The sequence below is a fragment of the Cetorhinus maximus genome, chromosome 9 (assembly GCF_964194155.1).
Source record: "Cetorhinus maximus chromosome 9, sCetMax3.hap1.1, whole genome shotgun sequence".
In the NCBI taxonomy this organism is placed as follows: domain Eukaryota; kingdom Metazoa; phylum Chordata; class Chondrichthyes; order Lamniformes; family Cetorhinidae; genus Cetorhinus; species Cetorhinus maximus.
Window position 1 is genome coordinate 46990826 of NC_135887.1, and position 13746 is coordinate 47004571.

At 40.1% G+C, this 13746-nt stretch overlaps 2 protein-coding genes across 2 annotated transcripts in view; both read right to left on the minus strand.

Moving 5' to 3' along the window:
• rabgef1 (RAB guanine nucleotide exchange factor (GEF) 1) overlaps positions 1 to 5619 on the minus strand; it is a 36348-nt gene extending 30729 nt beyond the window's left edge. The window contains exons 1-2 of the mRNA XM_078548663.1: positions 5441 to 5619; positions 4560 to 4717 (exon numbers count right to left, since the gene is read on the minus strand). Coding sequence (XP_078404789.1) covers positions 4560 to 4717; positions 5441 to 5619 — 337 coding nt within the window. The remainder of the gene's footprint in view (positions 1 to 4559; positions 4718 to 5440) is intronic.
• Positions 5496 to 13746, minus strand: part of kctd7 (potassium channel tetramerization domain containing 7) — a 49706-nt gene continuing 41455 nt past the window's right edge. Inside the window, exon 5 of the mRNA XM_078548665.1 lies at positions 5496 to 5623. Coding sequence (XP_078404791.1) covers position 5623 — 1 coding nt within the window. The 3' untranslated portion in view covers positions 5496 to 5622. The remainder of the gene's footprint in view (positions 5624 to 13746) is intronic.

Genomic DNA, 13746 nt, shown 5'->3' on the forward strand with positions numbered 1-13746 from the left:
GCATTACCTTCAGTAGGAGAAGCCAACTCCCATGGTGGAGTAAAAATCTCCTTCAAATCCCTAAGAATGTTATCCGCATTGCACTCCCTCCCACCTATTCCATGCTTAGGAGCTTTGTCTTGATTCACTAAATGCCGATGCAAAAAAGAAAATAGGAAGCAAGAGACAAGTAGGAGAACGGCATGAATGGAAAAAGGAAAAACCACAAAAAAAGCATGTCATTATTTAGATCATGATCGTACAGTGCAAGACACTGAATGAAAGTTAGATACCAACAGCTGTTAGATGCCTCCATGTTGTGTCAAGTGACAGGAAAAAACTGAAAAGTATGAAATGAAATAATGAATCTCTTTTCCTCTTTATGTTTTAATTTATTATTCCATGAAAACAACTTCCATAAAGATATCTATGATTGGTTGAGCGAAAAGTGTAACATTGCAATTTGGAAGTTGAAATGCATCAAACCTCAATATAAAAATATCCTAAATCACAATGGCTGGAAAATGTTTCATAGCTGTTCCTAGCCCACTTGCGTTACTTTGCCAAAGTAAAAAGCCTACTTATATGCATTAATGGGGTTTCTGCCACACTTCCAGCCAAGTAGCACCAGTGGATTGGTAACAGCTCCGAGGAATTTTCCAACCAATAGGTTTATATTTTAATTTTTTTTATAATCACTTTGAAACAAAATGGTTTTAAGGTCTGGAATGCACTGCCCGAGACTGCAGTTTGAAGTAGATTCAATCGAGGCATTCAAACAGGAATTAGGCTGTTATCTGAAAAGGAAGAACATGCAGGGGTGGTGGTGGGGGAATGACACTAGGTGAATTGTTCATTCAAAGAGCCGGTACAGACACGATGGGTTGAATAGCCTCCTTCTGGGCTGTAACAATTCGGTGATAAGAAAATAAGAAATCTACTGAGAGAAAAGGCAACATGTCTTTTAAATGAAACTGATCCTATTTTTGTACTACCAATGTGAATCTCAATATTTCCAAGACTAAATGCAAAATGAGAACAAACATGGAAAATGTCTTATGATACGCAGTTAAATGAATGCACTGTTATCAAACTATCTGATGCAAAGTCATTGGTTCATATGAAAGTGAAAAATTAAACCATTTACACATTTTTAGAAGCAAATATGTTGATTCGAGAGAATATTTATGGTGCAAACATGATTACTTTTTTTAAACAGGTTGGATTACACATTTTCTATATTCAGAATTTACTTTAATAAACTTGATTACACAACATTGTAATGCAATAATTTTAGTCATATCAGTAATATTCAGAAAACTCCTCTGAACAAGCTGCCTATTCTATAAGCAATAAAGAGAAATTTAGGGAGGAAGACGATATATACATACATTTTATATAAAAATCTGTTTTAAAATAGAAACAGGGATTCAAGTTTTAGTAGCCATAGTTGTTAAAATTTAATGGGCAAAATAACTGTCACCTGAAATGGTTGACACGGGGAAATTAGAGTCAAATACTTTACTGACTTCATGCTTTGCTTAGTAAAACATCATATGCTCAGAGTATAAAGGGAAAAAAATTCTAGGAAAAAAATTGAGTTCGAATCCAAATATTCAATACAATACTTCACATTTCTGATTCACTATGCTGAAACAGGCTTATCAAACAGAGATTTGGCAGCTTCATTAACATCTTCAGCAATCAGTAGGCGGATCTGGCACTATAAAGGGCATAGTACATTTGTGCTCTAAAAGTAGGATTTCAAAACACAAGAAGCTCCTGATTTATGGAAGGGAGGCACTTCACCAAAGCGGTAGTGGGGGTGGTGTGAGACCAGTTTGGCAGGGAGGAAGAGACAGCCCATCCAGGTATTTTTATTTTTGTTTAGGAAGAGACAGCCCATTGTGCTCTCATGCATCTCACAGCGCTGGTTACAGAATGAGCAATGGTGTTTTCCGTGGAAGGACAGAAGCTTGTAGGGGATGCGAGAATAACCACAACATTACATAATATTCAAAACAATCCTATAATAAAACAGGTGTCAGGCTATGGATTTGAATGTACAAAGGATATAACTTAAAATGTAGAAGGTATTTTAACTTTGACATAATGGTGCAAGAAATAAAAATGAAACTGACCTTTTGAAAAAGTTGAAATTATTTTTCACATTAAATTTTGAATTAATTACATCTCTCCTCACAAAAAAAAGGAAAATTAAATATAAAAAGTTATGATTTGAATAAAAATACCAAGTCAGTTGTTCAACAACTATGGGCAGTTAAAGTTATTCCAGTTACCCAAGCGTAGGTAACTAATGCCATTAGTCAGCACAGGCAGACAGCTTAGTGGCTGTACTGCATCACCTTCAGTCGGAGAAGCCAGCTCCCTTGGTGTAATAAAAATCTCCTTCAAATCCCTAAGAGTATTATCCGCATTGCACTTCCTCCCACCTATTCCATGCTTAAGAGTTTTGTCTCGATTCAATAAATGCAGATGCAAAAGAGAAACAAAAAGGAAGCAAGAGACATGCAGAACAGTATTTTCAATGAAATGTTTAGCTTGCAAACTGGAAAAGATATTGGTTAATTTTTCTTTCCACATCAAAGAAAACTGCTGTGTATGCTAGACATCTTATTACCTCAGTGACTGAGCCTGCTGATTAGTGCCAAATGAGTAATAGTGCTGAACGGCAGGCCCATGTCAACTAGGAACTGAATTAAAGCAGTCCAAACTCATTACAGCCAGAGGAAACTTTAACCTGTGCGCGACTGGATTTGAACACCCAGGGCCTAGAGATCAAAAAATTGAATGTAACCACAGCACTATCCAGTTCCCCTCAGAAAGCCTTATCCATGATGCACGAGCCTACAACTGCCTCAAACTGAAATGCCACTAAGATAGGCCCCAAGATGGTTGTGAAGGGAAATGTAAGCATTTATTGTGCCACCACTGGGGACCTGTAATGTAAAGTGTGCAAATCCCCAACACTGAGATAGCTCACTTCGAGTATAAGGAAACAATAAGCAGAGGTCTCCATGCATCACATAATACAAATTGGAAATATAATTGATGTTCCATCGAACAGAAAACATATGGCATGATGATGCCTAGTGTCAATTAGGCGAAGCACCACATTAAGCAAAATTTTGTCCTGTCGCATAATTAAAACACAAAGTTTAGCTTGGAGCAAGACGGGTGTTTCTATCAAGCTGTATTTTTATACAAAGCAGTGCTGTTACCTTGCATGAAGTAGTTTCTAGCATAGAAATTTTTGGTTGTGTACAGTTCAACAGCTACTTTAAGAAGCAATCTTGTTGCTGATGACCATAGATAAGAATATAAAGCATAAGCCTACAGATGCTGGAAATCAAAAATGAACACAAAATGCTGGACATTCAGCAGATAAAAGGTAAAATATTTGGTAGAAGAAAATATTTGGTATTACTATCAGAATGATTTTCAAAGCATATGTAGGACTGAATTATGATTAAATTATAAGCTCAAAATAGAAAGTGTTCATGGAAAATATTTATTGCAAATGGATGATGTAAAGACAAAACCAGTCTTTAAATCACAGAATCCAGAACAAGATGCATAATTTAAAAAGTTTTGCTGAAAAAGAGGCATATTGTCAAAGCTTTTCATCTTACACTCATTAGGACGATTGAAAGAATACCAATGTCAGGGGAAGCAACAACGTTATGCGGCATGAGAAGAGAGAGTGTTGATTGGTTGGCAAGTGGACTCTGATTGGTAGGGGCATTGCCATGGAGAATGCACCAGTTAATGGGGACTAACAGTTAACTGCCAAGCATTGTTTGAAATTTAAACCAGGTAGCTTGAATCTGATTGGTCAAGGCATTGTCCTAAGGAATGAACCAGCAAATGGCTATGACCTATTCTGTTTAGCTGAAACAGGCACAATGTGTATAAATGGTCTTTCTGTCTGCATGCATTAATATAAGTAGCTTCCAGTACATGCAAATGCACCACACTGCGAGCCCGAGTGACAACCTTAAATTGGTTGTCAGCATGATTTTTAGCTCACTGGGGATTATTTAGTAAATGTTGTCGAAGGATGGAATCATATCTAATGTTGGACATTGTTTTGAGTTTTGCAAGCACAGGCTGGTTGAGTATGGTCTGTAATGTGCCCATTGCGAACAGCAGAAGGGACATGCTGTTTGATATGATCCACCAGTCTTTAAGGACGTATGGCCTACATACCTAGCATCACACTGGCACTGAAATTCAGTGACCTGATGAGTGCAAGATGAAAAGCTTCGACAAGATGTCTCTTTTTTCAGCAATACTCAAGTTCTGTACCACCAATTGACTATTTAAAAAGCTTCATTGAAAATACATAAATGGTTTAATTTTTCATTATTTCTATGGCATTAAACACCAAAAGAGCTTGGGACTAAACATGCAGTTACCCTACAATTCAATGGTCAATTTTCATTCTCACTGAACCTCAGTGAATAGTTTCTCTTCCTGATTCTTGCTCACGTGATCACCCCATATCTTCTCCACGTGGAATTCTGCATGTTCAGCTCAAACATTTCCAAGGTATTTACCTTTCTTTGGTGCAGCCCGGGATGACGTACTGAAGAACTTTTTGACAGTCTGGACTTTTCTTTTTGTCTCATTTGTTTTTTTCTCCTCAAATTTAGAAAAGGTGAGCGATGGAGCCCCTTGACTGCTAGCATAGGCAGCTTCCTCTTCACGCTGTAAACTTTGGATTAAAAATATACTGTTTTAGATTAGTATGCAACACAGAAATAAATATTCAGTGCATACTGCAGAAGGCCTGTTACCTTGTGCTTTAGGTAGATTTTACATGCATTAAATATTTTCAACCTATTGCTGAACTAGTGGCATAATTACTGTAGTCAGAAAGTTCCACTTCAATTAAATAAAAAAGGAATTTCAGTTACAGACACTAAGGAAGCAAGAGAGAGAAAGAGACACTGATTGAAAAAACATACCAAAATGATAGACAGGAGAAAGCAATATCAAAGAAACAGCTGCATGAATTTATTGGGAACATGAGTACAGATGCAAAACTTGCTGAATAAATTAAAACAAAAATGCACAAGAATTTGTCCTGGTGCCCAAAATGTTCTCATATTCCGCTTCATACAATGTGGATTACATCCACTCGGTTTCATTTTTGTTTGCATGGGTATTGTGTTAACAATCTTTTAAACTCAGCATAAAGCAGGTTCTGGATGAAGGGCACTTGCTCTGTGTGGCCCAGAAACACATTACACATTTGGCACATTCAGACAGACATTTTCTTTGGATGGGGTGGTGGGTTATATTGTTCAAGGGAATAATTTCTTGTCAAAAAAATAAACATTATGGATAAGGAGAAATAAGTCTTGAGGGGCAGATCTTAAAATGTATAAAAGGATACTCCCAGTGAAGTACAGAATAATCAAAGCGGGGGCACTACCGTTCTGCAAGCTCCCAGTCTTCCTGAATCTGTCGCTGCCTCGCTTTGCTGTACTCTTCCCTCCAACACTTGGAACAAAACCCTTGCCAAGCAGGATTTCCATAGTAACCGCAGCCCTTCTTACACAGCAGCTCTGACTGGTCCACATGGATTCCTCTACGCTCCGATTTCAAGCTCATCTTTCTATTGGGAGACAAAGAAAGTTACAGTAAAGACAAAACTGTGCCCTAAAGCCTGAAAGAAATATCCAGTCAGCATAAAACAGCTACGTAGATCTGATAGAGGTCTTTAAATAATTTAATGCCTTGTGTTACACCTTTTAACTTATAATTTTATTATGGTTCATTAGATAGGATATGCTCTTTGTAAAAATTAAGTTTAATTTGTTCAGATAAAACTAGTGATCATCATTGAATTACATTTTTTCCTGTTCCTTGTAGCTCTAACAAAAACATATACACATTCAGGCTACAGCTATCAAAATGAACACCTTAGTGCTTTAATTTTTTTTGCAAACTACATGGATAGCACTTTAATATTCTCATCATGCTAGCTGCCTCATATCTACAATTAGTTACAGATATTGTTAAAGAGCATCAAAAGCTGAAACTATCATAGCGTTCTTAAGATTTTGTTATGCTGCTTTCGAGTAGTGTGAGCTGACAATATCAAATGATTTTGCTAGTGTCATGTACTATTTCTCAGCCAGTTTTAATAATTAGGATTTGCCCAACAGTAATAATGTAAAGTTGGACCAGCAGGCCACCTGGATTATTTTTAAAATTAAAAAAAAATTTCAACAAGTTCACTCTGCGCCAGATGCAGTTACACTGGTGCGGTAGTCCAAGTGTTGAGACGAACGAGGCATTCTTCATACCATTTGCCAATGTTCAAATTATCCTCACATCAGCAACTTCAGACCAATTGTACCACTTTACACTGATGCAGAAACTAGAGTGTACCTAGCCCTTAAAAGATAATTATAGGTGAAAAAGGTTAACTTTCATTAGTCCTTGGAGATCCTTATGCCCATCCACCTACATTTTATTTATTAAAACACTTCCAGGATGAAGAACAAGGGCAGTCAAAGGCAAATTGACTAAGGTTCATGTAGATAAATCTAATTCGCTAAGGGCTGAGGCATGATCAGAAACTTAACTATAGCTCTTGAAATGGGGTACAGCAATTGCAATAGACGATTAACCAGCATATGTTGAATGTATTGCAGGTAGCATGCCAATTTCATGCTGTCTGCTGTTTTAAGTAATTTCAGTCTCCATCCAGCAACAGTCACATCAACCATACAGATTGCATGACACACTGGCATTCTCTTCCCGCTCTCTAGTGGAAGTAGGAGCTAATCGGAGGAAAAAAGACGACGACTTTAATTTATACAACTCTTTTCACGTTCCTAGGGTAAACCAAAGCACTCTACATAATAAATATTTTCAAAGTATAGTCACTTTTGTAATTTTAGATGAAGGCACATTTACTTATCCTAATCCCCAATGCAGAAGAGTGTTCGCCATGACTGGGATTTCCACTGATGCTGTGGCCAAGGGAGTGGCTGAAATCATCGAAGATGATGGCATCTTTGTACCTAATCCTTCTCCTTACATCTCAGCTCTCCCTCATGCAACACTTCTGATTTACAAGCTGCAGATGATACAAGTATGCATTTCTTGCTTCCCCACCACCCTGCAGCACTTGTGCCCTTCTTCTTTCAGATAACCAAGAAGTGGGCAGGCACTGGAGGAACAACAAGAGTGATGAAAACGATAACACCGGCACTTGATCTCACACTTGCAGACACCATCTCAATTAACACAGTGTAATTTAGGGGATAGTACTGAGGCAGGGTCTGCACATGGTGACACAGCGGTCACAAGTGGATGCAACCAGATAGGAAGGAGCAAGGAAAACACATGTCAGCTTGCAGGAGAGCATGTTTGCATGGGAGCTCTGCTGCAGAGGGTTTAGATGAGCAGTTTGATGGGGCAGCCTAAAGAAATCTGGTGGGTATGCATAAAATGCTTGGCGCATAGGGAAGCCTAGCAGAAAACTTGTGGTCAATGTCAAGGAGCATGGAGGAGTCCTATACCTTTTAGGCACAGGGCTTTGCCCAGAGCTCAGAGCCCAACTCTGCCAGCATAGAAATGGTGACCAACTTAAATCAGCACACTTCTGACCCAACATTGATGCAGCATCTGATGGCTGAAATCTCAGCTTCCACTGCAGCACAAGCAGCTTCCACAAAAGTCTGAGTGCTGACATCATGATTGTGGATTACAGTATGCAAAAGTGCTTGTAGGGTGTCACAGCAGTCCAGCAATCTTCTCAACACATTACTAGATAGGGACCAAGGGAATGCACAAGGGTTATTGGTTGACTTTTGTGTGCAACATGGAACAATTTGATTTAGAATGTTTATTTTATGATGGCTTTTAGATCTGCATTATGGCCAAGTGGATGCTGCGATGGTCAATGACATAGAGAAGGGTAAGGTACGGGAACACCACGAATGGGGTACTGGGGCTGCGTTTACTTGTATCACATTCAGATAAGCTCTTCACTGATAGCCCATCCAGAAAGGCACTGTTTAACTTGCCTCCTTTCTTCCTCATACTCCTGTTCCTGAACTGCTTGCTGTATAAGCTAGTGGCAAGGGTTATCGCCTCATCGGTGACGAGGTTGTGCAGCATGCAGCAGGCCACGAGTCTCAACACTTACTCTACCAAATATTGCAGGTCTCTTTCAGAGCAGTCCAGGTAGCAGAAGTGTTATTTCAGCATGCCAATGGTCTGTCCAATTCATTTCATGCATTTATCTATATGATTCACTGCCTGTGGTCACACATCAGCTGGGTGTTGAGGGAGCAGAAACCCTTTTGTTTTTGGCATGCAGAGTTAAGAGCATGCAGGCAGCAGCACCCTGCATCATGGGGAAGCCTGCACCCTAGTGAAGTAGTGTGCTCATTCTGCCTAATTCTCTGCTGCTAAGAGGGAATAAAATATAGTTAGCTCTCAATGAATAGAGTGAATGACCTCTCACGCAACAGCAAATGGAAAATTGAGGTGTTGCAAACATCCTCAGCTCCAGTCCAGTCCAAAGGTTTATTGACACTGCCAACTTCACAATTACTGGGAATGCAACACTAAGATAAAAGCAAACTACTGCGGATGCTGGAAATCTGAAACAAAAACATGAAGTGCTGGAAAAACTCAACAGGTCTATGTGTGGAAAGAAAAACAGAGTTAATGTTTCGAGTCCATATGACTCTTCTTCAGAGGTAAAGTAAAAACGTGATGAAATTTATACTGTTTAAAGGGGTGGAGCAGGTGAAGCTGGATAGAAGGTCAGCGATAGGTGGGGGCAAGGAGAGATTGACAAAGATGTCTTGAACAAAAAGACAAAGGGGGTGTTAATGGTAGTGGTAAGGGCTAAAGGAGATGCCAATAGTGGTATTAAGGTAAGAAAGCAGAATGTGATAACAGCAGGACAAGGGTAAGCACTCTGAAAAGAACATGAACAAGTAACAGATGGCCCTTGTGGGGGTGGGAGGGTTGGGGAGTGGTGGGGGAAAAAAAGTTCAAAAATAGGATAAAAGGTGGGGATAAAACAATGAATAAATGAATAAAAATGAAAAAAATAAATAAAAATAAGTGGATAAAAAATAAAAATTTTAAAATGAAAATGAATATTGAAAAAAGGGGGTAAAAAAAAAAAAAGGGGTGAGGATAGAGGAGAGAGCTCATGGTCTGAAGTTGTTGAACTCAATGTTAAGTCCAGAAGGCTGTAAGACGCCTAATCAGAAGATAAGGTGCTGTTCCTCCAGTTTGCCTTGGGCTTCACTGCAACATTGCAGCAGGCCAAGGACGGTCACGTGGATTTGAGAGCAGGATGGTGTGTTGAAACCCTGTCCAGGGTTTGTTCTGGCCCTAGAGAGGGTCCAGAGGAGGTTCACGAGAACGATCCCAGGAATGAAAGGCTTAACATATGAGGAACGTTTGAGGACTCTGGGTCTATACTCGATGGAGTTTAGAAGGATGAGGGGGGATTTGATTGAAACTTACAGAATACTGAAACGCCTGGATAGAGTGGACGTGGGGAAGATGTTTCCATTAGTAGGAGAGACTAGGACCCGAGGGCACAGCCTCAGAGTAAAGGGAAGACCTTTTAGAAGAGATATGAGGAACAACTTCTTTAGCCAGAGAGTGGTGAATCTATGGAAGACTGTGGAGGCCAGGTCATTGAGTGTATTTAAGACCGAGATAGATAGGTTCTTGATTGGTAAGGGGATCAAAGGTTACGGGGCGAAGGCGGGAGAATGGGGTTGAGAAACTTATCAGCCATGATTGAATGGCGGAGCAGACTCGATGGGCCGAATGGCCTAATTTCTGCTCCTATATCTTATGGCTGGGAGACTATGAGGTTGGAAGCTGTGGAGGGAAGATCTCCAGGGGAGATGAGATCAGTGGCAGTCCTGGAAACAATGGCTTGATGATTGGTGGTGGGGTCATGGTCCAGGGGGAGGTAGGAGGAAGTGTCTGAGAGTTGGTACTCAGCTAGGTAGAAGTCAAGATGTTGGTTGAAACTATAAAAGCAGCACATTTATCCCCTCTTTCCCAGAACATTGATACTTCAGAACCACAGAGGCATCTCAGCCCCTTGCCAACACTAAAGCTCTGGAGGACAAACAACAAGATCATAGCAACAAAAAAAAAGTTTCCAATTTTCTAGATAAGGCATGCAGCCAAAAATTGTAAACAAGAATTCAGTCACCTTGAAATACTTTGTGATAGACGTGCAGTAGCATATTGAAGTTAAATACCAAGGTAAACAGACTGCTAATGCTCCACATAATTGAATGTGCCTACAAGGTCCAACACGAAAACTGACAATTCACACAGCTCCTTTGGGCAACTTCAGTATTAGTGTCAATCCCACTTTCAAATAAGCTTCTGTGACATACAAGACAGACAAGTTTGGGGCCAGTGGATCTCGACCAGGACAATGATTTAGGGCCAACAATTGGGGTCCCTTTGCTTCCATTCTTGATTAGGCTCAAAAGTCATTCCTCTGTTCCAATGCTTTGTATTCCAGCCCACACATGAGCAACGGGTACTGGGACAAAGTGTTGTGTATTTACAATAGCAGCATTTAACAATTTTTCACATCAGCTATTTTCAGTATAGTGAAGTTACTTGGGGAGGTGAACTCAACTACATGATTTCCATTTTTAACTGTGCAGTTGCTGGAAATTGACACCCAAATTACTTTTTAAATAATAGTGAACGCTGATGGCTTTGCCATTATTTTTATTCTAAAATCTGAGTAATAACCTTTTAGTTGCCTCAAAGAGTGTTCGCAAATCATCAGCCATACGAACACATGAATTAGAAGGAGTAGGCCACTTGGCCCCTCAAGCCTGCTCTGCCATTCAATAAGGTCATGGCTGATCTGAATGCAACCTCAACCTCACATTCCTGCCTGCTCTTCATAACCTTTCACTCCCTTGTTAATCAAGAATCTACCTAGCTCTGCTTTAAAAATATTCAGACTCAGCTTCCAGCGCTTTTTGAGGAAGACAGTTCCAAAGACTCTTAACTCTCAGAAAAAATTTCTCCTCATGTCTGTCTTAAATGAGTGACCCTTTTTAAACAGTGACCCCTAGTTCTAGATTCTCCCACAAGAGGAAACATCCTCTCCACATCCACCGTCAAGACTTCTCAGGATCTTAAAGGTTTCAATTAAGTCACCTCTTACTCTCCAATGGGTACAAGCTTAACGCGTACAGCCTTTCCTCATAAGACAACCCGCCCATTCCCGATGTTAGTCTAGTAAACCTTCTCTGAACTGCATCTAACACATTTACATCTTTATTTAAATAAGGAGACCAGAACTGTACACAATACTCCAGATGTGGTCTCACCAATGCCCTGCACAACTGAAGCATAACCTCCCTACCTTTGTATTCAATCTCCCTCACAATAAATGATATCATTCTATTAGCTTTTCTGATTACTTGCTGTATCTGCATACTACCCTTTTGTGATTCGTGCACTAGGACACCCAGACCTCTCTGAATCTGAGCTCTGCAATCTCTCACCATTTACATAATAAGCTTCTTTTTTATTCTTCCAGCCATAATGAACAATTTCACATTTGCCCACATTATACTCCCTTTGCCAGATCTTTGCCCACTCACTTAACCTGTGTCACTTTGTAGCCTCCTTACGTCCTCTTCACAATTTACTTTCCTAGCTATCTTTGTGTTGTCAGCAACCATTCTTTCAATCCCTTCGTCCAAGTCATGTATATAAATTGTAAAAAACTTGAGGCCCCAGCACTGATCCCTGTGGCACACCACTCATCACATCCTACCAACCAGAAAATGACCCATTTATGCCAACTCTCTGCTTCCTGTTAGCTAGCCAATCTTCTATCCATGCCAATATGTTACCACCTGCACCATGAGCTTTTATTTTCTGCAATAACCTTTGGTGCGGCACTTTATCAAATGTCTTCTGGAAATCTAAGTACAGTACATCCACTGGTTCCCCTTTACCCACAGCACATGTGACTCCTCCAAAGAACTCTGATAAATTGGTTAAACATGATTTCCCTTTTACAAAACCATCTTGACTCTGCCTGATTGCCTTGAATTTTTCTAACTACCTTGCTATAACATCTTTAATAATAGCTCCTAACATTTTCCCTATGACAGATGTTAGGCTAACTAGCTTGTAGTTTCTTGCTTTCTGTCTCCCTCCCTTTTTGAATAGAGGAGTTATATTTGCCATTTTCCAATCTAATGGAACCTTCCCCAAATCTAGGGAATTTTGGAAAATTGAAACCAGTGCATCAGTTTCCATCTCTTTCTACTGTTCCAATACAACTTGTTTGCACACTCAACCCATTTTGCCATTAGAATAGTGACAATACTACAAGATATTTTGTTGGTTGGGAAGCACTTTGGGACATTCTAAAATGTACACTTTCTTAAAAGTATACACTTTTCCCCCCATTATATATTTAACAAAATTTCAATGCTTATCCCAATTCCAGTTCTGATGTAGGATTCACACATGAAACATTACCATAGAGTACATGCAAATTTCTTGAAATGTGCACTATTGTAAGTAAATGCAATGAGGATCATATGTAGTTATACACCCCTGAATATTACGGCGAGTCATGCTTGTTGACAGATCCATGGATTGAAGTACTGCACTTTCAGAGCTCCCGTTGGTTGAAAAAGTGCCAGCTCACAGTTAAAGCAGCAGTGCGCAGTGTTTCAAAAAAAAAATAAGTTACAACAGATCCTTGGTGCCACTGAGGCACCTGTCTCCTCAGCTGGCAACCCTAATGCTGATGATTGCGGAAGCTTGGCCCACAGGTCTCTCTTTCTTTCATTTATTTTTTCATGGGATGCGGGCGTTGCTGGCTAGGCCAGTGTTTGTTGCCCTTTCCCAATTGCCCTGAGGTGGCATGGTGAGCCACTTTCTTGAGCCGCTGAATCCATGTGCTGTAGGTACACCCACAGTGCTGTTAGGAAATGAGTTCCAGAATTTTGATCCAGGGACAGTGAAGCAACGCCAATACACAGTACAGTATCTCAAATCCGGCTATCCAAAAACCACCGGTGTCTGAAAACTGGACAATATTCTCAGAGAGCCATGCAAGAATTTTAAGTCCTATTAAATGAGTGAAAAAAATTACGGGCTTGTTTGGAGAGTTGGTGGCGTGCCAAGTAGTTATCCACTTTGCATGCCTGACATTTCCCACTTTCCGAGTGACCCTTGACCCCACCCAATCCAACATGGCCTGATCCGCCCGACACCCTTGGCCAATAAAACGGATGTGCAGTTTAAAAAAAATGTAAGTCTTGATAGAGGTAGTGACAGTGATTCGCCACAGGGCAATAAAGTTAAAGCAATCATGTAAGAAAAGCCAGCAGATGCCCCCAATGTCAGTTTTGTTAGCATCAGTAGAAAAGACAGATGAAGCACCTTGGCAGGAAGGTGTTCTAGAAAGACCAGAAACTCATCTGGATAGAAAACATTTCTCTCTATATTCTAAAAGAGCTTATTCTCTTGATTTTACTTGTCTACTATTCATTAAGGTTCCGATTCCACCCCCACAAACCACTGAAAACCGGCAAGATCCAAAATCCTGCACAGACCAAGCCCAAAGCTGGCTGCTTTTGAGACACTGCTGGTAGTTCCAAGTCAGGATGGTATGCGGCTTGGAGGGGAACTGGCAGGCCATGGTATTCCCGTTAATTGCTGCTCTTCTTCTAGGTT